Genomic DNA, 24,190 nt, shown 5'->3' with positions numbered 1-24,190 from the left:
GTATAAATTATTTCAACTAGCATAATCATAATCATGTTAATTGCTGTGTAATCTTCACTAATTAGTGTTGTATGTCATTTGCTTTGGTGTGGATTGCACACTACAGAATTTTATTTGGCTTGCAAATGCTTTTAGATTTTTTTGTATCAGGTCTTAGTTTGCCTCTAATTTAGGCAAAGCATTTTCTGTGGTGTTTTCAATGTTTTGCTTTACAATTATAATGTGCTTAGAAATTGTGCTGCTTCTAGCACTGCCCATATCCTTAATTGAAACAATCAGAGGAACACACACACACTGAGCTTAACTGACATTCAGGATGTCGCTGAAACCAGACAAATATGAGGAAATACAGGGCTAAGGCCAACAATCCAAACGTTTATTTCAAGCTCTGTGAGTTATTGATGGTACTTCAGTCTTAACATTTGAATGTACATACTAACAAGGGAACATTTCAGAATGGGAACTGACTGTCTGTCTAGTACTTTGCCCTGTAATGCAAAGTTTCCTGTAACTCAGTGGTTCTCAACCAGGAGTGCGCAGAAGTCTTCCCGGGGGTACACCAACTCATCTTGATATTTGCCTATTTTTACAACAGGCTACAGAAAAAGCACTAGCGAAGTCAGTACAAACTAAAACTTACATACAGATAGTGACTAGGTTTACACTGCTCTATATACTAGACACTGAAATGTAAATACAATATTTATATTCCAATTTATTTATTATATAATGATATGGTACAAATGAGAAAGCAGGCCATTTTTTGGTAACAGTGGGCTGTGACACTTTTGGATTTTTATGTCTGACTTTGTATCCAAGAGGTTTTTAATTGAGGTGAAACTTGGGGTACACAAGATAAATCAGACTCCTGAAAGGGGTACAGTACTCTGGAAAAGTTGAGAGCTGCTGCTCTAACTCCTTGCTTAGATTTGGTTGGGTGAGCATTTTATTTTTTGGGGGTGATATTTCTTTTTTTCATGGCCAAAAATTTATGATAAGAATGCAAAGTTTAAAAACAGCAGTTAAATGTGAGCTGTGGTTCATGAGTGTGCACTTGAACCATTGAAATAGGGATTCAGGCTTTTTTTACGTTTCTTTTATTCAGTCAAAAACATGTTTGGCTTAACAGTGTGTTTTCTGTATTTTATTAGTTAGTGTACTTATCTGTTAGGCTTCCATGGCTCTTAAGAGAAGGTGGCTCATTTAAGTTATATAACTATATTAAAAAAAGATTGTGGGATTAAACTGTTTTCATTGCTTCTGCAAATCTCATACTGTTTTTAGGCTGAAATGTGGTACAGCAGTGATCCCAGGTTAATGGGCTAAATTAGATTTGGTATTGTCTTATTGCTTCCTCCTTAACGATACATGCCCAATGGCTGTTCATAGTCTGTGGCCACAGTGAGAATTAATGCCTTTGCTATATTTATTTCTCAGTGCCAAAGGCCACAACTGTTCATTGGCATGCATTCATGGGGGGGACAGTACTGAGAGACAGCACTGTGTGACCAGTGTACTGACTCTCTGAAAAGCTTGGCAATGAGGACAAGACTTGTCCAAGTGATTGTGGCAATTCACGCGTCTCTTCCATTTTCAGTCCTGGCTTTGCAACTCCCAGAAACAGCTGCACAAACTCTGGCTGCACTACCCTGTAATAAGAGCATCTTGGGTGAAATCTCAGCTCATCTTTTGATGAGTGTGAATTTCACATGGGTAAGCCCACATTTCAGAGAGACGTGGGATTTACTGCAGAGAGGGGTGCTTTTTCAACGGACGTTTTACACATCGGTTCCATGCTTGGCTTGCATGCTTCTAAAGCAGCCGCTGTGACATGAAAGCTCATCATCATGGTACATCCATTCCAATCCCTCGAGGGTCCAGTGCACTCTGAGACCATCTGTCCAGCCACTTGTGTCACTCCCTTTACAAAGGAAGCCAACGTTTCATTGCAGGCCCTTGGCATCGCTGCATTCGCAATCATGTTTATTCTGTAGCAGAGCAAAGCCAGGATACAGGAGCAGAAGATCATTGCACAACTCTTTATTAAACGAACTCTCAGAATACACAACATATGGACCCTTTGAATGAAATATATCTAGAACTGATCTGAATTGTCCATCTTCATGAGATACTCATCTCATTAACATGAGGGTCTCAGTGCTCATACTCTCTCTTCTCTGGCACATTTCCAAACATTCCCCTAAACTGGGATGCGTGATCCTGGCTTTGTCTCTTGTGAGGGGAATCAGACACACACAGAGACATCCAGGGATGTGCTTTCCATTGGCCTAGCTCTGCTCCCGTCTCTGTCAGAGGAAGGATTCACTTTGCTTTCAGTGCAGCTAGGTCTGTCCTGAGTACTTCTGAAAATGCCACTCCTCGCTGCAAAGCTTTCAGTCTGAAAGTGGGTTTTTGAGATGGCAGTACTGGTGTGCAGAGGGAAGAGTTCCCTTTTCATGAATTTTGAAGATAAGTTTAGGAAGGCAAGGTAGGGAGGTGAACAGCGGGGTGAGAGACGAGCGATTTAAGCTACAGGACAATGTTGGCACAAGAACAACAGGTGATAAACTGGCCGTGAATAAACTTTTGCTGGAAATTAGAAGGAAGTTTCTAACCACCCAAGGGGTCAGGTTCTGGAAAAGTCTCCCCATAGCAAGAGTGAGGAAAAACAACTGAACTGGTTTTAAGATGGATCTTGACAAATTTATGGATGAAACTGACAGGGCTGCCTGTGAGAGCAGGGGCTAGACTCGACCCAGAAGGTCTGTTCCAGAACCATGTCCCATGTCCCTAAACTTTCCTTCTTGCTTCCAATCAGTTTTCAGAGCACTGAGAAATGAATTGTGGGAATTGATCCCAGAGGCGCTACCCGGCTCTGCATTTCAGAGTAGGGTCACTGGCTCGACACTGTCAGACTAGGCCCACAGCCCTTATGAACCCCAGAAGGAAGGGATCACTGCTGAATGTAGAGGTTCCAGCATCCCAGACAGAATTTCTTTGGCCCAAGCAGGAAAATAAAGAGGATATGACATCACTATTAGTGGGAATGTTCCCAGAAACAATATATCAACCCAGTAATCAGAAACTTGTTACAAGGGAGAAATTAGCCTCTGGTATGCAAAGTGCTTTCTCAGAATGTAATTAATTGTAAATGAAATTTAGTTTCTGTCTCTGTGTGTGGCTAGAGAGCGAGGACTGAAGCCTCTTTTAATAGTCACTACATCAAATCAAGATAGCAGATAATACAGAGAACCGCTTCAGAGCAAGAGAAATGTCAGCGTAGCACAGAACTTCTCAGTGCTGGACGGCAACAAGAACCGAGGGATATTTCATTCAGGAGAAAGGACCTCTTTGTCATGCAGCACTTCATAACTGCTTGCTAAAGGCATATCAGCTTCCCCTCTGCTTGTCTCTGGATAAAATGCAGTGCAACATACTAATCTCAGATACAGACATTACTAGATTGCTTGATATAATATTAAGCACTGTCACAGTATGAAAGAGGCCAGTTAGATTTCCTTTACAGTAGCTACGATAAAGGATCAATGTATAGTAGGAGGTGGTAATCTGTCTTGATTGAATTCCAGCTTCTAACAGTTTGTTTACAGATAAATTCAGAGGTGCAGCAGATGGTTGTAGACCTGCAGGGATATTCAGCACATGGACAGATCAAAAGTTTTAACTTATGTCATTATAATTTGATAAAATTCTGGCAATTGAAACCAACATCCTAGAGAAGACTTGTCATAATGCAGGACTGGGTAGGAAAAAACAGGCTGATTCTGCCACTATCCTCAAAATAAAAACGCCTGCAGCATGCAAAGCAGCAAGCCTGGTGCTGACCAGGTTTACAGAATTCTCTCCTCCCACACTTGCATCATGCCCCCCGATGGCACGCACATTCTAATTGAAAATATGTTTAGATTAAATCGGTAGATGGATTGACTGACTGCAGTGTATGTAGGCTGCTAATTCTTTAAGGGTATTGGCTCCTTTTTTGTGTGTGTGTGTGTTGTGATAGTGCAAAACTACTAAAACAGGAGCTGTAGTGCGAGGACGTGGTGAGGTGGCATCTGTAAAGCGCGGAATCCTGTGGCCCTTATATGACTACAGACGTTTTGGAGCATGAGCTCGTGGTGGTGAGTGTGTGGTGTGGTGTGGTGTGTCGCAGGTGGTGGTGTGTGCTAGAAGCAAGCTAAGGATCAGGTTAGTTCAGCTCAGGGAGGGTGTGGCCCTGTTCTAGCAAGTAGAGTGTGAAAACCAAGGGAGAGAAACATGTGTTCGTAGTTGGCAAGCCATTCACAGTTTTGTTTTATCCGAGTGTGTATCAAATTTGCAGATGAACTGAAGCCAGCAGTTCTCTTGAAGTTGGTTCCGAGTTTTTGTGCAGGATGGCCACTTAGGTCTGCTATAGTGTGGCCAGGGAGGTTGAAGTGGTCTCCTACAGGTTTTTGTATATTGCCATTCCTGATATCTGATTTGTGTCCATTTATCCTTTTCCGTAGTGACTGTCCAGTTTGGCCGATGTACATAGCAACAGCTGAATTACACTCCATGGAGTCAATCTCTTCTAATCTAACACCTTTGTCCTTGCTGAGCTGTTTGTTCAGCCTGGTCTTAAAAACCTCCAGTGACGGGGATCCCACACTCTCCCTTGGAAGCCTGTTCCAGAGTTTAACTACCCTGAGAGCTAGAAACTTTCTCCTACTATTTAACCTAAATCTCCCTTGCTGCCAATTAAGCCCATGACTTCTTCTATCTTCAGTGGACATGGAGAACAATTGACCCCTGTTCTCTTACAACAGCCCTTAACATATCTGAAGGCTGTACTCAGGTCCCTTCTGTGTCTCAAGACTGAACATGCCCTGTTTTTTAAACCTTTCCTCATAGGTCATTTCACCATTGTTGTTGCTCTCCTCTGGACCCTCAACAGTTTGTCCACATCTTTATTAAAGTGGGGCACCCAGACTGGACACAGAACTTCAGCTGAGGCCTCACCAGTGCTGAGTGGGATAATTACCTCCTGTGTCTTACATATGACACTCTTGTCAATATACCCCCAGAATGATTTGAGCCTTTTCCACATATACATCACATTGCTGACACATATTCAGTTTGTGATCTACCATAATCACCAGATCCCTTTTAGCAATACTGCCACCTAGCTAGTTATTCCCCATTTTGTAGCTATGTATTTGATTTTTCCTTCCTAAGTGCACTACTTTGCATTTGTCTTTATTGAATTTCATCTTGTTGAATTCTGACCAATTCTCCAGTTTGTCAAGGTTGTTTGAATTCCTCCAAAGTGGTGTCCTCTGCAAATTTTATAAGCATGCTCTCCACTCTATTAGCCAAGTCACTAAAAATGCACTGGGGCAGGGAGATTTTCCCCCTGCAGGGCATATCTGATGCCATAGTCTGGATTTGCCCATGTCTGCAACATCATCTCCAGTTTGCATGTATAGGGGCATATTTCTGAGCTGTTCCATTACTAGGCACTCTTGCCTGAAGTGCCAGGGCTTTAAGGGCAGTAACGTTAATGAGGCATTCTTTAATCCATGTGAGTACCATCTAACCTTCCAACTATCACAGGAGGACAATCTGTACAATTGGGGAGAGATGGCTCATCCATGGTGGAGAGACAGACTGGGCTGGAGGTGGCTGCTGGGTGTGACCAGAATCCTTGCTTCCTGCTAGAGGAGCGATAACGACTGTTTGCTGCAAGGACCCCAGGGTGCTGGGCGCTGGGAGGAAAGGTGACACACCTGTGCAGTGTCTCCTTACTGCACAAGGCCTTGCTGCTGTTGCACTAAACCACATTCATTATTTGCATTTTAATGTAAAAACCAATCAGGCCCTGTGCTAATGCACCAGGCAGCAGATGCTGCTTTGAATTAATAGGGCTTTTGCTCCTTTGGCATACATACCTGCAGTGCAGCCCCATCGCTGCTCCAAGACAGCACGGCACTTTACATGACAAATGGAAATACTAGTCACTGTTCTCTGTGTCTTTGCTTTGGATTTGTGTCACTCTTAGCACCTTGCTACATTGATGAGTGTTTCGTAAGCAAAAAGGTGACATCCAAGTCCTAGGTCACAGCACAGAACATTGTGAGGGTGATCCTAGTGCACCTCCGTTGTCTTGAACTGGCACCGCAGCTAGGCCTAGCCTGTGAGCCTGGCTGCTTGGGAGCCAAGCCACTATTTGCAATGGGTTGCTTTGTTTTTAAACACATAGAACACACTTTGGATATGAGCTCACAGACAGAATGTTCATCTTCAAGTCCCATTTGCCCACTTATAGACTTTAAGGCCAGAAGGGACCACCCTGATCATCTGGTCTGACCTCCTCACCCAGCCACTCCTATAATAGACCCCTAACCTCTGGCTGAGTTACTGACGTCCTCAAAGCGTGATTTAAAGACTACCAATTACAGAGAATCCACCACTTACCCTAGTTCACATCCCACACTGCAGAGGAAGGTGAACCTTCCCCACCTCAGGTCTCTGCCAATCTGACCTGATGGAAAATTCCTTCCCAACCCCAAATATGATGATTAATTAGAGCCTGAGCATGTGGGTGAGACCCCCCTCCAGACATGTGGGGGAAAATTCTCTGTCGGAACTCAGAGCCCTCCCCATCTAGTGTCGCATCTCTAGCTGTTGGAGAGATTTGCTAATAGCAGTCATGGTTGGGCCATATGCCATTGCAGGCAACCTCATCATACCATCCCCTCCAAAAACTTCTCCATTTCAGTCTAGGTTTTTTTGCCCTCAGTTCTCTCCTTGGAAGAAGAACTTCTTGATGGCCAGTTTATATCCATTTGTTCTTGTGCCAGCATTGGCCCTTAAATTAAATAACTCCTCTCCCTCCGTGGTGGTTATCCCTTTGATGTATCTGTGGAGAGCAATCATATCTCCCCTCAGCCATTGGCGGTTGGTTAGGCTAAACAGGCCAAAATACTTAAGCCTGCTCCCCTGAGGCAGGTTCTCCGTCCTCTGACCATCACTGTAGCCCTTCTCACTGATCAGGATCTTCCTCACAAGGAGGTTACAGAATCGAAGGCTTTATGTGAAGGAGCTGCTGCAGGAGCAGCATTATAAATGAGCCAGGTGCACCTAGAGAGCAGAAGCGCACAGACCATTTCACAGCGGCCGTTTTAAAAAGTCACATTAGCTCTTCCATACACAAGGTGGGATGGTTCCTCTGCGTCTCGCAGAAGCTATGTTTATTCATCAGGAAAAGAGGCACAGATGTTGCTGTTGCCAGCATGGAGTTTTTAAGCACATTGATTATTCCAGGGTGCATCTATAAATATAAACGTTTGAACAGTACATGTTTTTAATGCAGCCTTTTTTTTTCAGGATCTCAGCAGAACAGAAATGATTGTTGTCTGTTCCAGTGGTGAGGAAGATGCTGCCCCTGGCAGCTCCAGTTTCTCTGTTTATTTTTCCTTCTCCTGCTTTTCCCACTAAAAGAAAAAGTCTAACTACATATTTTGTCAGCAATTCACAGAAATTCTGTTGACAAACAGTAGACGGAGCGGTCAACAAATCCCATTGCTATGGGGCACTAGGACCCAGAATTGCATAGCGTAGGAATTGCCATTCTGCACTGGGCAAATGATCCATCTTTGCCGGCATCCTGGCCAGTAGCAGATAACACAGAAGAAAGTGCATATCTGTCCACTTTGGAATTTGCCCTGGAGAATGCTCTGCTGACCCCACTGGTTGATAAAAGAGATCACTTCATACACAACACAGTGTTACATGAGTCACCTTTCAATTCTACTGAACATCCCTTGTCCTGGTACTATGAGAGAGGCTGACTAGGGGCACTTGATCTGCTAGGAGTACCTCCGTCATGTGAGCTCCCAGCTCACTTTCACACATGTGGGCTTCAGGGCAGAGTCTTATGAATGGGGCCTTGATCCTCTTCTGGAGTAGAGGGGAGACGATTGGTGGCTCTGGATCCCATTTAGTTTAAAGCCGCTTGTTGTGAGGACTTGTGTCTGCAGCTAGGTGTGTGGAGCTGCACCTGAAGGGGTTAATTTGAAACCTAGAATAGAGCCCAGGCCATTGTTCCTTGCACATTTGGCTTCAGCCCTAGGCTGAGCCTGTTAAGTGCTCTTGTGTTAGGTTAAACACTGTGCTAAGAATGAAAGCCCTGCTGGGGATTCACGTCCGTGCTGTTCCTCAGCAGTGACTCACAGCCGTGTGCGACGCATGTTTCATTCTCCCCAGCGGGGGCTGTGTTTTCTTCAACCAGTGGGTGCGGTCACTCTGCAGGCACCTACACACCAGTGCTGTCACTCGGCCCCCCTTGTCATGTCACCTGCTCTCTGACGGGACCTGGCTAGAGGCAGGAATTGGCCTGGGGCAGCAATAATAGGCAGCAGCGGAGCTCTCTGTTTTTCTTAAGCAAAAGGTCTCTGTGATCGGTTGTGCTTGGAGGCTCCATTTGGGAGGCCCTGCTTTTCCCCTGCACCACAATTCAAGCCTTGGGCTCACCCCACGCAATCCAATCCAGGAATCCCAGTTCTTCTCTGAGTGCTCGTGTTGGGAGAAGTCTGCAGGTCATTCTGTCTTTTTGTTACCGGCTGTCTCAAGAGGCATTTTCAGGCTCCGGGTGAAAAGCAAGCCGGCCTGAGAACAGACGTCTGGCTTCTCTGCACTGCAGCTCCCTGCTGACCAAAGCGCTCTGTGGTGAGCAAGCGTGAGCTGAAGAAGGGAACACTCCAAACCACTCTGATTCAGGATAAAACACAGAGCTCGAGCAAGAGCGCCAAGGCAGGCCGGGTGGGAGGGTCAGCCCTTTACGACAGCTGGCCTAGACTCCATCAAGCTTGGGAAGGGCCAGGGTTGCCTTCCTTTAGTAGCCCTACTAATGAGCCAAAGAATCTGAGCTGAAAGGATTCCTGGTGGCTCCCTGCCAGTTGTCTTCTGACTGCAGACCCAGTTGTACCCCATGCTGTGGGGCCTGCGTGCAGGAATGAATAGGGCAGACGGTCACAGCAGGGGAAGGTGCACTGTGCAAGTGGCACAAGCCGACAGATTTAAACAAAGAATGTAATTTCCACTGAGTTCTGTGCAGGGAGCTGGGAGTGATGGGCACTGCCTCCTAGCAGGGTGGGTGGGTGGTCTTTGCTTTTACTTCTCAAGCTGCCAGAATCTGCTCACTTGGCTATTTTTAGAAGCCCAGTAACTGGGGGAGAAAAAGTAGAGCCATATGTCAAGAGCGCTGTTATCAGGCTAGGACAAAGCCCTGGGAATATGCCATGTTGTGAGGAGCTCTGCTACAGCGACTGGCAGAAAAGCTTCCAGACCTTGAACAACCTGTTCGTGTCCCATTGGAAGAGACTGGCTGGGTAGAAAGTCCACACAGGTCACCACTATGTGCAGAGAAGACATGACACGTGTTTTCTCAATATAGTCCTTGCTGTTTCGTTACTTTAGAACAGGGGTAGGCAACCTATGGCACAGGTGCCAAAGGCGGCACGTGAGCTGATTATCGGTGGCACTCACACTGCCTGGATCCTGGCCACCGGTCCAGGGGGCTCTGCATTTTAATTTAATTTTAAATTAAGGTTCTTAAACATTTTAAAATCCTTATTTACTTTACATACAACAATAGTTTAGTTATATATTATAGACACTATAGAAAGAGACTTTCTAAAAACGTTAAAATGTATGACTGGCATGTGAAACCTTAAATCAGAGTGAATAAATGAAGACTTAGCACAGCACTTCCGAAAGGTTGCCGACTCCTGCTTTAGAAACTCACTTGCAGCTTAAACTGATTTCCAAGTACAGTGTGACTTGTCAAAAGTGTCACAGTGGGCCGACTCAAGGGTTTGCAGAAGAAAGAGACAATGTTTGTTTCCTAGTAAATGCAGCATGATAAATCCTGAGCCCTCCTTCAGAAGAGTGTACCCTCTGCATAGGCTTAAGTGCAAGGTATGACTTTGTTAATCCAGTCTGTACAAGGTCTGGTTCATTCTCTCTTCCCAGTGATTCTTAACCGAACTACATCCTCAGTGTTGTAGATTGCCACGTATTCGCAGGGGCAAAAAAAAAATGCAGGCCTGTTATTTACCAGGCTGCACGTGGCAACAGACTATATAGGTAAGAGATGCAAGGAGAGTATGGGTCACGAGGCAGACTGCAGACACACACACACACAACTAAAATCAATCAATTTAAAATTTTATTGGGGATAGTTACAAGGGGTAAGAGAGCAGCTTATGATTAGCTAATAGAGTTAACAAAACCTAAAACACACAATGCCTAAAATATCTACTAACAATATTTACAAACAAAATGCAGCATTTAGTAATAACTGATACTTACAAATACAAACCAACGCATCACGACTGGCAAACGTAGAAGCTCTATTTGAAACACGTGAGCTGAGAGAGAGGCTTCGAGTTGATCAGGCTCGGTTACGGGGGGTACACAGGATACACGGAATACACGGGATACGTTTTCTTCCTCTCCCTGCCTGCACATGGCAGGGCAACCCCTAAAGTACTCACTATGACATCACAGAAGTGTCATAGGGGACGGGGCCCAAAACCTGTGTGTGTTCGCCTCTGATTGGCACAAGCAATGTTTACACCAAATAGGGGAGCAGGTGCCAAAAGGTCTGGCTTCGCCCCCAAAAGGTGAGGTAATGCATATTGTTGTAGAATGCGTTCAACACTGAATGACAAAGGAAGAGGCCAGGGCAATACCGGTATGGCAAGTGATACAGGATGCAGACAGGAACCCATTCTAACAAGTGTTAATCTCCCCAGGGACTGATCTTGAGCAGTAGGTGCTACCTGTGCTCGCTCCCTTACTGGATTCATCTTGATCTAACCTGTTTCCTTGCAGTGTCTCTGGTTCCTGATGTGATTCTGATTTCTCCTGTCCCCTCACTGTGACATTACCCATGGTATAATCTGGAAAGATGGACAGCTGTGCTTCCTCAATTCTCCAATCTGCAGTGCCTTTTACACTGCTTTGCTGTGAGAGTAACCACTCCTGGTCAGCTCACACACAGCCTTTAGCTTGTAAATTACTCCCAGTTGAATTTACATGAATGCTCTGATCAGTCAGTCATGAATTGCATGACACCAGCAAATTCCCAGTCCTAGACTTTCCCCCAGAAATGTGTGTCTTGTACTGCCCAGCACTCTTCTTCTGGATAATACAAGCTCATAGAAAGTTCATCATTTCATCAATGGAAAATGCTGTGCACAAACCCTGTTATCTCAAGTGGAGAGTCCCAAACACATCAGTCCAAACACACTTGTTTAGATAACAATCAATTTTATTATCTACAAAAGAGATTTTAAGTGATTACAAGTAATGAGGCATAAAAGTCAGAATTGGGTACAAAGAAAATAAAAGATAAAATGTAAACTAATGCCTAACTTAACAAGCCAAATTAATTCAAAGGAAAATTTTTTCTTACCACATGCTCTTTGCAGTCTTTTACTGGCTGGAAGCTTCCAAACCAGGACCCCTCAGCCAGTTCAGTCTTACAGGTGCTGTTGATGGCCTGAGCAGAGAGAAAGGGAGGAGAGAGAGGTAATTTTTGTTGTGTGTTCTCTCTTCTTATATCTTTTTCTCCTCTTTGAGGATAATCTCCAGCTGGAGTTCAGGTGACAGGAGGTCTGTGGGAGGGACCACCAGCTGTTTCTTTGCCAATATTTAAATTTCTTGCTTATACTGTTCTTCCTTTCAAAGAGTGCCCGCTTAACTAGATGATAGTCCATTCGGCTTTGTTAACACCTGGCTTAGGTGTTGGTTCATCTTTTGTTTCTGAGGAACTGGTTTGTGCCTCTAAACTTGAAGCATGTTACAGCAATGTTATACAGTAGAATCTTATAACTTTACATACAATGTTGATGCACATCTTTTACCAAGAGAATAATGTTCAGCAGATTATGAGTTTTCAAATGATACATCACAAGGCACATATCATAGCTTTCCTACTCAGATTTGAACCTTAGCGTTCATAAACTGAGAAGCTAGCATGAAACCCTCTAAGCTTAATTACCAGCTTAGATCTGATATCGCTGCCACCATCCAAAAATTCCAGTGTTTTGGCTCACTCTGGTCTCCCCAAAACCTTCCCTGGGGAACCCCCAAGACTCAGATGCCCTGAGTCTACAACAAAGGGAAATAACCCACTTCCCTTCCCCCTCTCTCTCCCACCCAGAATTTCCTCTCTGGGCTAACCTGAGAGTTACTGATGAACCTCTTTACATCACAATACCAAGAAGCATGTCTCCTCTCTTCCACAAAGAGACAACCAAATACAAGGAAACAGAAAAGTTCTGTCTCTCTTCCCCCTTGTTTCTCCCTCCCACAAATTCCTGGTGCTGGCAGAGATTCACCCTCCATAGATCTAATACAAAGAGAATTTCCCTCCCTTCGTTCCTTAGCCTACCCAGAGAAAAAACCCTCAAACAAGTCTTAAAGAAAACTTTATATAAAAAGAAGAAAAAAGACATAAAAACATGATCTCTGCATCAAGGTGACAATACCACAGGGCTATTGCTTAAAAGAAAAATATGAACAAACAGCCTTATTCAAAAAAATATCCAATTTAAAACATTCCAGCAAACTACACACATGTAAATACAAAAAAACCCAATAACAGTCTATTGTTTTTTCTACCTTTGTACTTACAACTTTGAAACTGAAGATTAGAAGCTTGAAGATAGGGGAAAAAAACCCTCTCATAGCTGAGAGCCAGACAAAGACACAGACCCAAACATTCCCTCCCTGAGCTTTGAAAAATCCGGTTTCTTGATTGGTCCGCTGGTCAGGTGTTTGGTTCCCTTTGTTAACCCTTTACAGGTGAAAGCAACATTAACCCTTAGCTCTCTATTTATGACAGCACACTTTGTAAAAAATTTCTCATAGTCCTGTAAAAAGGGTGAACATAAGAGTATAGCCTGTCACACCCTCCCAAAGCCCACTGCATGTATTTGCAGCTGGGTTTTCTTTGGAGGTGTTTACACAGGATTACTTCACTTCTGTTGTCTGAGAGCACATGTTGTTATAAAGTTCTGCAGGACAAAACACAGGGTGACTGTTGCTGCCCCCAAATAACAGTACAGAAGCAGGTTTACTCCTTGTGCAATCACCTGACAGACATTGAAATATAGACAGACCACTCCTCTTCCATCCAGCACATTAATTTGGGAGGCATCTTCCTGGCTGTGCTAGAAGAATGATTTCCCTTCATTTTAGTGTGTGTGAAATCCAGACTCCTTTCCGAGAGTGCTTTGGAGGACTGGGAAGAAGCTGAGCATGTCTGCCCCATGGTAAGGAGCAGGGAAGAGACAGGAAACAGGACACTGTTGTGCTCTGGGAGGTGTGGAAATGCTGTTAATAAGGCTGGAATAATGAAATTTTGCCCTTCTCACTCACATGTCTGTTCTGACTACATTGTTGCTTGTGTCCAGACTCAGGCAACTAAGCTAGCCTTCCCCTCTGCCATTCTGTTATAGCCAGCAATCACCATCTGACTATGGCTCCAGGCTTGTTTTCTAATACTTTCCACAGGTTTCAGGCATCTGTTACTAGTCTGGAATGTAATTCCCCCCAGCAGAACAGGTCAGGCATGAGGCCTAGGCACTGCTTAAGATTTAAGTGGGGCATTGGCTGCAGAGGTGGATTTCACTCTTGCTCATCAGGGCAAAGTGCTGAAACTGTTCTTTTAAGGCAGTTTTGGCTTACACAGAGCTTAGACTACAGCACTTGCTATAACAAAGATCGCAGCACAGAGACTTCAAGTCCGTCTTCGTTTTGAGATGCAGAACTCAGAATTCACTCTCTATCCCTTCACCCCCTGAATCCCATTTACACAGTCTCTCTGCTGCTCTCACTCACAACGCTTATTAAGATGTACAATGGCAATTGATTTAGCCTCAGATCTCTTAACTCATCCCATCATCTCTCTGGATGGCGTAAAGTAGCGATTATCACTGAATGTTGGTAGGTTTTAGCTTAACCTTAGATTACACAAACCCCAGAGCAGAAATATTTATATTCTATATTATTGGCAGTTAAGGCTAGTGGAGCAAGAAATGCTCAGATTTGTTGCCCTATCCGTTGTGCTCTGTGGAATGCCTACAGAGAGCAATGGGTTTTTTCTCAAAGGGTGCAGATTAGTAGGATTTGGAACTATTTTATTAGTGTGATGATAGGATGGAATTGCTTGTGATAAGGGGCAGGGCTCAGCAGCCCTGGGGTTCACTTCCGGGTTCTGTTTTATGGTCCTAAAATCTCATGCTTCAGAGTTTCAGCTGGCCACTTCAGGGGTCAGGAAGGGACTTCTCCTCCTACCCCTGTCAGGGATGGCCACAGCTGGTGATGGGATATTGGGCAGTGTAGACCAAGGCTCTGAGGTGGCACGGAGCATTCTCTCTCTTGGGTGGTTGGCTGGCTGGCTTGCCACATGTGGGGTCACAAAGAAATTTTGTCCCAGGTCAACTGGCAGTGACCTTGGGGGTTATTTTTGATTTTTTTTTTTTGATTTTTTTTTTTTGCTTTCCTCTGCAGCATGTGGGTGCAAGTCACTTGCCAGGATTCTCTGAGTCTATCTCACTGAATCATTTCCCTGCCATTAGAGGGGCCTCAGACACTAGTGCAGGCGTTGGCAACCTTTCAGCAGTGGTGTGCAAAGTCTTTATTTATTCACTCTAATTAAAGGTTTCGGGTGCCAGTAATACATTTTAATGTTTTTAGAAGGTCTCTTTCTACAAGTCTATAATATATAACTAAACTATTGTTGTATGTAAAGTAAATAAGATTTTTAAAATGTTTAAGAAACTTCATTTAAAATTAAATTAAAATGCAAAGCACCCCAGACGAGTGGCAGTGTGAGTACAATTGATTATCAGCTTGTGTGCCACAGGTTGCTTACCCCTGCACTAGTGCATCTTGCTCCCTCCTGTTTTCTGCCTGAGGCACATAAAAATCTAATCTGGTCTGTAATACTTCGGTCTAATTTTGGTTCCTGGGTTTAGTACATGAATGCTGGATGGCGGTGGTGGCCTGTGAGATGCAGGAGGCTAGGCTAGATGATCTGGCAGTTCCTTCTAGCCTTAAACTCTGTGATCCTGATTGGGAGATATTAACAGCTGGATTCTCTGCTTTTGGGTATGATTAAGGCCCTACTTGAATTGCAGGATGATTGTCAAAAAATTGCAGCTGAGTGGCAGACAAGCCATGGAAAATTGCAGACAAGTAATAATGGACCTTTTTATTTGCAACAATAAAGTCCGTTATTACTTTCCCATGATTTTCCATGGTTGGCTGCCCAGGGCTGAGAGCAGGGGCCAAGAGCTCTCAGCTCTAGGGTGGCTGGGGTTCCCACTTTTAGCCCCACACACGACGGAGTTACTGCTGACAAAATTGCGGTGAAAGCCTAATATTGCAGAATCCACAATTTCCCCAATATTGCAAATTAAGTAGGCCCTGAGGTATGATTTCATTTCTTCGCCTTAAAAAAAAAAAAAAAAGAAAGAAAGGAAGCAAGCAGCAGCTAATGTTGCACATGAACCAAATAAGAACTCTCACAGTTGCTCTTTGGACAAGGTCTGAAAGCAGAATGGTTCCTCTTGATTGAATTTTATAATATCACAGATAGTGAAAACAATAAACAAGTGAGTGGTTCATTAAGTTTCAGGCTCCAAACACTTTCATAAGATAATGTGTCTGCTACATTGAACGGTGCAGTGAATATCCAATTCTAACCCTTTCATGTTCACAGGCAGTTAGAGTTTCTTGCCTCTTTAGTGCAGTTTTATCTAAGCCTTGAAAACCAGAAGGAAGAGTGAAGCTGCTGTATGAAAAGCTGGCTTTTTAAATGATGAAATCCAGTGGCTCTGCAATTTACAACTTTGCTTGGAATCATAGAAATGGACAGGGGCATTTCCCATGTACATCCTCTTGGAAGGATTGCACCAGCGTTTCTGTAGGATACAATTTAGGATTCCAAGAGATGGTGCGAATGGTTTGGGACCTGCTATGAATTGGCTGTAAGTGAAAATGGCATGAAAGCCAGGGCTACAGCAATAGCATGCTCAGCATACTAGTTTAGTCTTGTCACAAATTCCCCAGAATTTTATTGTATGCTAGAAAAATTGAAGCTATTATGGCTCAATTCATTTAGTGAGGGAAAGTCTAGCAGCTTGGGACCATTCTGGGTGAAAGCAGAGCCGACTCATGGCCAGGGGCAGCTCCAGGCACCAACACGCCAAGCGCGTGCCTGGGGTGGCAAGCCACGAGGGGCACTCTGCCGGTCTCTGCGAGGGCGGCAGGCAGGCTGCCTTCAGCGACATGCCTGCGGAGGGTCCGCTAGTCCTGCGGCTTCAGCGGATCTCCCGCAGGCTGCCGCTGAATCCGCGGGACCGGGGACCTCCTGCAGGCAAGCTGCAGAAGGCAGCCTGCTTGCAGTGCTCGGGGCGGCAAAATACCTAGAGCCGCCCCTGCTCATGGCTACCCCTCTCCATCACTGCTAGCCCCAGGTGTCAGGAAGAGTTCTTAGGGCCTAATCCCAGGCTCACCGACGTCAATAGGAGACTGTCCGTTGACCCAAAGGGCTGGTGGAGTAAGACCACGAGATGCTCCCGAACCGGTCGAAGGGGTGGGGAGGCCAGTGCATTTGGACAGGTGCTCTCATTTGAGGAGCCTTTCCCTTAACTCCTCAGTTTGCTCAGGCCTCCTCCTGCTGCAGAGCCTTGGTGCACCTTGTCTCACGTTGCTGGCTTTGGGAAATCACAGGCCCACGACTGCATGGAGCAGCAGTTGTTGTACAGAAGCTCAGCCCTCCCCCGCCTTGAGATTTTGTTTACTGATGTCACGCAATCAGGAAAGCAGCTCAAGTGCACCCTTATCCTGTGACTTCTTCAGTTGCTTTTGGATGCCAGTTTGTTATCAACTTGTCTCAACATTTAAACTGCTTTATGGTCAGTAGAGTCAGGTGTCAAGTTGCCCGGCTTTGTCTCTGCGATTATTCACTACCATAATGTTACCATAGCAACTAGAATGCTTCCCTAGTCAGGATGGGTTATTATTGTCAAGGTAAAACTCCACGGGTGGTTTTGAAAACATCAGCCCTTCCATCACACATGGGTGTTTGTTTATCTTTAGTTAATCGATTATCCACACATTTTCTTCTTTTCGTTGTTAGACAAATTCAAATGCAAGAAGCTTTTTCATTGTGGAAAATTATAGGTCTTAACTGATGATGCCTGACTGCAGTGTCGCAGTACAAAATATACTTTGGTGTTAGAAAATTCCAGGCTTCTTTTACAGCAGTATTTCCAGCTTCAAAACATGCAAAAATTCTTTATGGGCAAATACATTTTGACAAACTCCATTTCTAATTTCACAGGCAAGAATCTGAGAGACAGCACTCTAAAGATTGTTACTTGATATTATTGATCCAAAATTATATACCATGAAGAAACATACAACAACACCTCAGAATGTCAGTCATGTTGTATACAAGAAACAAAGCGAACTCCCCCTCTCAGATATTGTTAAAATTAAATGGGCGGGGGGAATGTGTTTTCAGGCCTTCAAATGAATGTGTGCAATCTTTTTTGAAGAATTTCACCCAGAGCTTTGTGGCACAAAGGGTAACACTGATTGCAGTCAATTTTTGCAGTTTTTCTGTAGCAGACGAGAGAGGAAGGAGTGTGTGTGGTGGTGGGGGGTGGTCTTACTTCTTTAACTGATTGCCTTTCTGTAGTTGTTTTGCATCCCAGGCATTTCTGGAGTTATGCTACAGCCTGCTCTGAGAAGGCAAAGGTCCACCAGCTCAAAAAGGACTTTTCTTAAATTTCAGCTAATTTGAAATGGTGGCTGGGCCATACCCTCACAGGCTACACGTCCGTGAGATCCCACAGGCAAAAGGAAGGTTCATAATCTCACCAGGTACAAATGGGATAAAGCTTTCCTGGTCTGTGGTGGTGTAACATCGTCCAAGCGTACCTGCAGATCCTACCAGACTCCCAGATTGAGAACATGAGTCACAAGGGATGGGCACAAACCCTCAGTTAAAGCTAGAGCAAGAATAGGTTCTTAATCATCCAGTCACTTCCCCCAGCCTATCAGCCTCATCTCATTCTTATCTGGATTGAGCCACCGGCAGACCACTCATCTGCGCACCAAATCAGCCTCCTCATCCACCCTCCCAACAGCCTCAGACACCCACCAAACCATCAGGGAGGCAAGATGGATCTCTGCAGAGCACCACATCATAGTAAAAGCTCCCTCCTCATACGACCTCCTCACAACACTCAGCCAGGAAAGAGGACACATAACGATATCTGCACGGGCACTCGATCTGCTTTCATCTGAGAGGAGATTGCCCTGGTGGTGTCTTGGACTCGGGGCTGTACCCAAATGGCCCAGAGTCGGAGAAATGTAGTGGTGACAGGGCTGTCAGGGAGTCCTCTCGCCATCACCTTCCATAGGATCCTAACCAGAAATGCTGCTTGACAGCCAGGCAGGCTGTCAGTATCAAGCCTTGGTTTTGAGCCGCAGGTTTCAAAGGACCTGGCATCTCCCATCCCTAGTGGAGGCCCGGAGAATCTCCACTGACAGTGGGAACTGTTACTTCACCAATAGCCTTTCTCAGTGAGGCATGTCACCTGATTATTGCATTTCCTCCTGCTCAGTGTGTCTGCCCCTAAAAAAATAAGCTCCAGAATCAACATAATGTTCCATTCCAATACTTGCTGATATTGTTTACCAAAAGATAACATGTCCTTGTTAAGAGAATGGTAGGGAATTCTAAAGACACACTGTATTCCTTTACTAGTGAAAGCTACAAGCTTTAAGAGCATCATCCCATTAATAACAGCTACGACAACAATAGCTGTCAGTTGACAGGGATTAATTAGCAGAGCCTGCATCACTCCTGTAATTAAAAATCAGCATTTGTGGTTGTTTGCAGAAGGAATTCCCATATCGCCTCCACCCCCGCCCCTCAGGTCTCTGTGGCACCATCTGCCAGCTCTGCTCAAGTCTTCCATTTGCTGGTGAATGGATTCTCCCCAAATTGCGCTGATTTTAAAAGGGCAATAGATGACGTTCAAAAAAGCAAAGGTTAACTAGCTCCACTTGCTTTGCTCTTTCATTGGAGTCTAATCTTACATCACAGCTAGGTTCCTATCTCCTGGGAGCAGGTTTTGGTTTTGGCCTGTGTTCCATTCTAAAAAGCTGTTTTCAGAAAGGCAAATCCTGAAATACCCCCAAATGGAAGGAGTTTGTCCCGTGGTGTGTGCTGTTCATATCCAGCCCACAGCCAGGCATTTATTTTGCTCTTATCGATTATAATTAGTTCCTCCTACCAAAGGGAGAACTGGAGAAACATACCAGGGAGTAGCAGTGGGATAGTGCACTACAATTCAGCTTCAGGAAGATTCAGTGTATCATCTTTGGGTAGTGACAGAAATCAAATAAATCTCATGTATTGCTAAAATGTATTGAGAAAGCAACCCATTTTGAGGCATGTCTTGGTATGTCAGATTCATGAAGTACACTGTCTGTGATGTGATCTACCTTAACTCATGCATTTTAGCGTCTCTAGTTTACTCAGAGACATTTATGTTGAGTTCAGTTATGCTCAAAAGTGTCATTTAATGAAACAGCTAGAGTTTATTTACCTGTAATAAGCAACTCCAACTTAGAGGCAATGGTTCAAGTGAGACTAGAAGTAAGAACAGGTTTCTGGATACCAGGATGTGGCCTTTCTGACCAACGTTGCGGCTACATTAAGTCATGTAACTTAAACTAAAATGTATCTCTTTCCGTTGTTCCTTAGGATGAACAAAGAAATCAAAGATCAAGAAATGAACCAACCAGCTTCTGCACTGAGTGCTTGGAGAGGGCAATACAGAAGAACTATGGATGAGACAGATTTTGGCAAGGATGTGAGCCATTTAGCTGGCACTCAAAGATGGGAATTAGGAAGAATTGCGGATAAGGAGATTGACAGTCAGAAAAAAGCCATGGATAAATTAGGAGCTATATCTCCATCTGTGATGAGAAGGAGGTCGTCATCTACAGCAGAAGAGACGTTTCCAACCTCTTCATCTGCACTTTCTGAATATGTAGAAGAGCTGAGGAGGAAACAGGCAACAGAGAAAGAGCAGGGAACATTAGGATTAGAGGACGCCTCTCCCCTGCCAATCTACCAAACAACTGGTGCCTCCTCCCTGAGAAGATGCAGGACTTTCAAAGAGGATGATGAGTTCCCAATGAAGTTTGGAGTCAATGAAAGTACAGAAAGTGAAGGAGTGCCTGCAGGAGCTAGCCTAGTGCGTTCATCCAGTTTAAAATGCATATCATCTGAGAACACAGAGCCAGCATGCTCCCCAGCTCTCAAAAGAATATCAAAGTTTGGCTCCTGTGACTCACTCTTACAAAATATTGATAATTCCTGCTTAAAGCTGAGTTCACCAGCTGTAGGAGCAGATACATTCAATACATCGAGACTTAAGCCATGGAGAAGTTACCTTGAGCCATCACTAGATGACACAGCCAGCACTGATCTGGGGAAAGATTCTCTGGTATTTCAGAGTAAGAAATTCAGTGATGTTATGGCTGAAGGAAAGGAAAGCAACTTGTTCCCTTGGAAAATACCAACTCTCAACTATGAAAGGAGAACAAATGTTGATTTTGATTACTTCCTTCCAGCAATTCGCAAATCGCAGTCAACAAGCAGTTTGTCCAGACCTGTCAAGGACAGGAGAGAAGGCCAGAGGCCAATGAGCGTTCATTTTGAAGACCAGGATATGGCAGTCAGCACTTTTTTGTCTGAAATAAAGACCATTTCAAAGGCCAAAGAGGATGCTGGAAACCTCTCCGACTCATCTTCATCCTCTGGCTCGATCGTTTCATTTAAAAGTGCTGACAGCGTCAAGAGCCGACCAAAGATTCAAAGACCAGAAGGTGAAGGATGCGCCAGAAAACTAATCATTGAAGGTGCTAAAGATGACAGGCGATGGGAGGCAGAAGGGAAAGAAGAAGATGTCAATAGCATTATGATGAAATATCTAGGAAAAGATTAAGGTAAACTTGCTGCTATACTAACCACGGCCCGTCTGAATGGTTACCTTGGGCCGGCTCTTATAGGTTTGCTATTTGTGACACTCAGCTAGAGGCTCTGCCAGCATTTCCACTGCAAATTCTTATCTCCAGAGGCTTCTGGTCTGGAATAGCCTAGCCTGGCTAATAAGCAAAACTCTACCAGAATCTACCTTTTTACTTGGCTTTATTGATAAACGGCATTAACATAACATCCCTTGGTAGTCCCTCCATACCAAATTAGGGCTACATCCTGGCCAGAGCAGAAGTAGCCCCAAGACAGCATACGCCTCCCCTCCCCCATGTGCTGCTCCTGCTCCAGGGGCCAGTGTGCAGAAGGGAGGGACCAGGGCTCCTCTCTCACAACCCCACTTGCAGGGCGTGGAGAGAGCAGGCTGTGCAGCTGTCCTGTGCGCACGGAGCGCCATTGTGCTTGGCCCTGACTCAGGCTGTACAAGGGATAAAGGGAGGCTCCTTGCCCTTTCCTGACCCTCGTATAGCATACAGACCAGGCAGGATCTGGTCCCAAGTGAGCAGTTTAAGAACCTAGGTTTTGCTTTGCACCGGGCCAGAGGACGAAGTGTTGTGCCCCGTGAAGTGATGGCTCTGACAGCATTAGATGCAGGCAGCCCAATTCCCCACTGACACCAGTGCACGGTGGGCATGACGCACCACCATTTGGAGCTAGCCGCGTTTTACACCCACCTTGCACTGCTGTCAGTGATGGAAGAGCAAGAGAGTCTCTTCTGAACAGACTGTTTTGAGCCTCACCTAGCCCCTTGCCCTTACCTATTCGCTGGAATCTCCTCACCTAGCTCTTCTCACACTGAATTACATCGCGTGGCTCTGCGACGTTTTGTGACTGCATCTCTACTCTTTTACTTGTTTTATTAATCTAAAACATTGATGAGCCTGGGCCCCGAAACTCACCCCTCCAGAGAAGGTAGGTTTTGCTTCTAGTCACTCTCACTTCCTGTATTCAGCATTTGATTCTGACAACCAGTTGAATACAATTCTCTTACTGCCTTTGATGCTTTCAGAATTAAGATTTATTACTACAATCCAGGTTTGAAAGCAAACTCCCTAATGAATGCATCATAACCGGAACTGTGTTTGAAATAGATTAGAAAAATGTTATGTAAAAATGCAGCCTTTAGACAAACTTATTGGATGTCAAGCTGTGACCAAATCTGCGAAACCAACACAGGAGTGGAGGACGCCTTAATAAAATATGTCTTTATGGGAAGCTGCATTTGGATAATAAAATGTCCCACTTTCCCCCAGATTTGATTTTAATAAAGTAAGTGGGGTCTATAAACTATAAAGCCATCAACCAGCCAAAAAAGCATGCCCTTTGCTCCGAAAGGAGAGTAGGAGTGCCCAAAAGGAGAAATGTCACTTCGATGCTGTTAGCTAGCACAGAAAGGACAGACGTTTGTTCGCATTAGGAAACTCTATAGAATAACTCAGTATTGCCAGTCCCACGCGGGAGTCAGCCTCTCCGAACAGAATGTGGCATCAGTAGCTGCAGTTACATTTCAGCTGGTAGCTTGAGAATTGTTCTGTCCTGAGTTCCGTGGTATGAACCATGTCACTGAATATGCCTCTTCATACGTCATTTTCATTTTTTAGTTTCAAGAAGCTGAGGCCTTATTTAAAGCGTTCATAATTTCGTGGTTATTAGAAGACAGATACATAGGTGCCTGTCATTGGCTCCTCCTTGTCTGGAGCATGCTATGCTATGCCTGACCAAAAGACAATGATATGAGAAACAGAGATTCGATGTACACTATAATGGGAAGCTGTGTTCTGACCTCTACTTGCTTTATACAAAATAAAATATTTGCTTCTTTGACTTAAGCCTCTTCTCTTCTTTCCTTTCCTTGCAGCGAGAACAGGCAGTTGAAAACAAAATGCATGTATTGAAAAGTCCACCACTACGTAAGTGCAGCCCACTGCTGCGGGGAGGTTTAGGAGACATCTCTCAATGTATACACACTCCCTAGAGTCATCTGCACTTAAGTCATAATAAACAAAATTCTTGGCAATTTTTACTTCAAATAGATTTTTGCTTTGTCATTGGATCTGTGCATTCTAATAATCCCACTCAAAATTCTAGCTTCCCAGGAAAGGGCAAAACTTCCAGGGTTTATTTTACTAGGTGTTTGTAGCAAAACTGTGAAGTTCTTCAGAAAATGTCTTTCACTGCCAATGTCTAAGACACTTTTTCAATCTGCTGGCACGGTGACTGGCTCTTGTAAGGCTGAATGAGGTGGGTGTTATAACTCATTTGCTAAATACTTTTTGGCATGACCAGAAATTTTGCACTTAGGCAATTTTCAGCGTTTCAGCCTTTAGAATTCCTCACACTCCTTTTCTGCTGCGTTTTTAGTTTAAATTAAATCTTTGTAGCAAGAAGCATTTTCTTTCTCACAGATGACTGCAAAACTTTCATATTAGGGTTCATGTAAGCAGTTACACAAAGATGTTTACAATATACACAAAAGTAGGCACATTTTTCCACCTCCTCTCTGGCTTTGTGCAGTCCTTAGCACCGCTGCCCTGCCAGCAGAGAGCATCTGATATTTTCATGTTTCCTCATGCCTGTGTCTGGGCCCGTGGTAACTTTTCCTGAGTTCTGGTGCATTTTTCTACAGCAAATAATGAAAGAACTGTGCAGTGGCATAGATTACCTCTGATTGCTGCCACACAATTTTAACGCACCTGGTTAATGGCCCTGCCATTATTGGAAGCAAAACCAATCCATTGTGTAGGTTTTCCACTTACAAAAATGATTTAAATGAAATACTTGCCATTGACCTTCCAAAGTGGCACTGAAGAAGCTCATCTGTAAGGGCTGAAGTGTCATGGGCTCATCTCTAACTGTGCAGTTTAGTGAACCATGGGGCTTATTTTAACCTGTGCTTTATGTGCTACAAGCTTTGTGAATGCGCATGGCTTGTGTCTTGTCTGATGTGGCTTGATGGCAATTGCTCTGTTTGGCAAACTCCTGTTCCTTTCTAGGAGAGAACAGTCCTATTCATGATGCACCCCGAGGTATTTGCGGAAACGTCAGTTTGTCACC

The 24,190-nt window shown here is 44.4% G+C and overlaps 1 protein-coding gene across 1 annotated transcript in view; it reads left to right on the top strand.

Annotated features, from left to right (window-relative positions):
- MYO18B (myosin XVIIIB) overlaps window positions 1-23,103 on the top strand; it is a 193,889-nt gene extending 170,786 nt beyond the window's left edge. Inside the window, exons 43-44 of the mRNA XM_075060087.1 lie at window positions 19,841-21,090; window positions 22,995-23,103. Of these exons, the coding sequence (XP_074916188.1) occupies window positions 19,841-21,089 (1,249 nt within the window). The 3' untranslated portion in view covers window position 21,090; window positions 22,995-23,103. The remainder of the gene's footprint in view (window positions 1-19,840; window positions 21,091-22,994) is intronic.
- Window positions 23,104-24,190: the final 1,087 nt, after the last annotated feature.

Source organism: Chelonoidis abingdonii, chromosome 22 (genome assembly GCF_003597395.2).
Source record: "Chelonoidis abingdonii isolate Lonesome George chromosome 22, CheloAbing_2.0, whole genome shotgun sequence".
NCBI classification, from domain to species: Eukaryota; Metazoa; Chordata; order Testudines; family Testudinidae; genus Chelonoidis; species Chelonoidis abingdonii.
The sequence above is the reverse complement of the archived record's forward strand: the minus strand, read 5'-3'. Positions and strand labels throughout refer to the sequence as shown.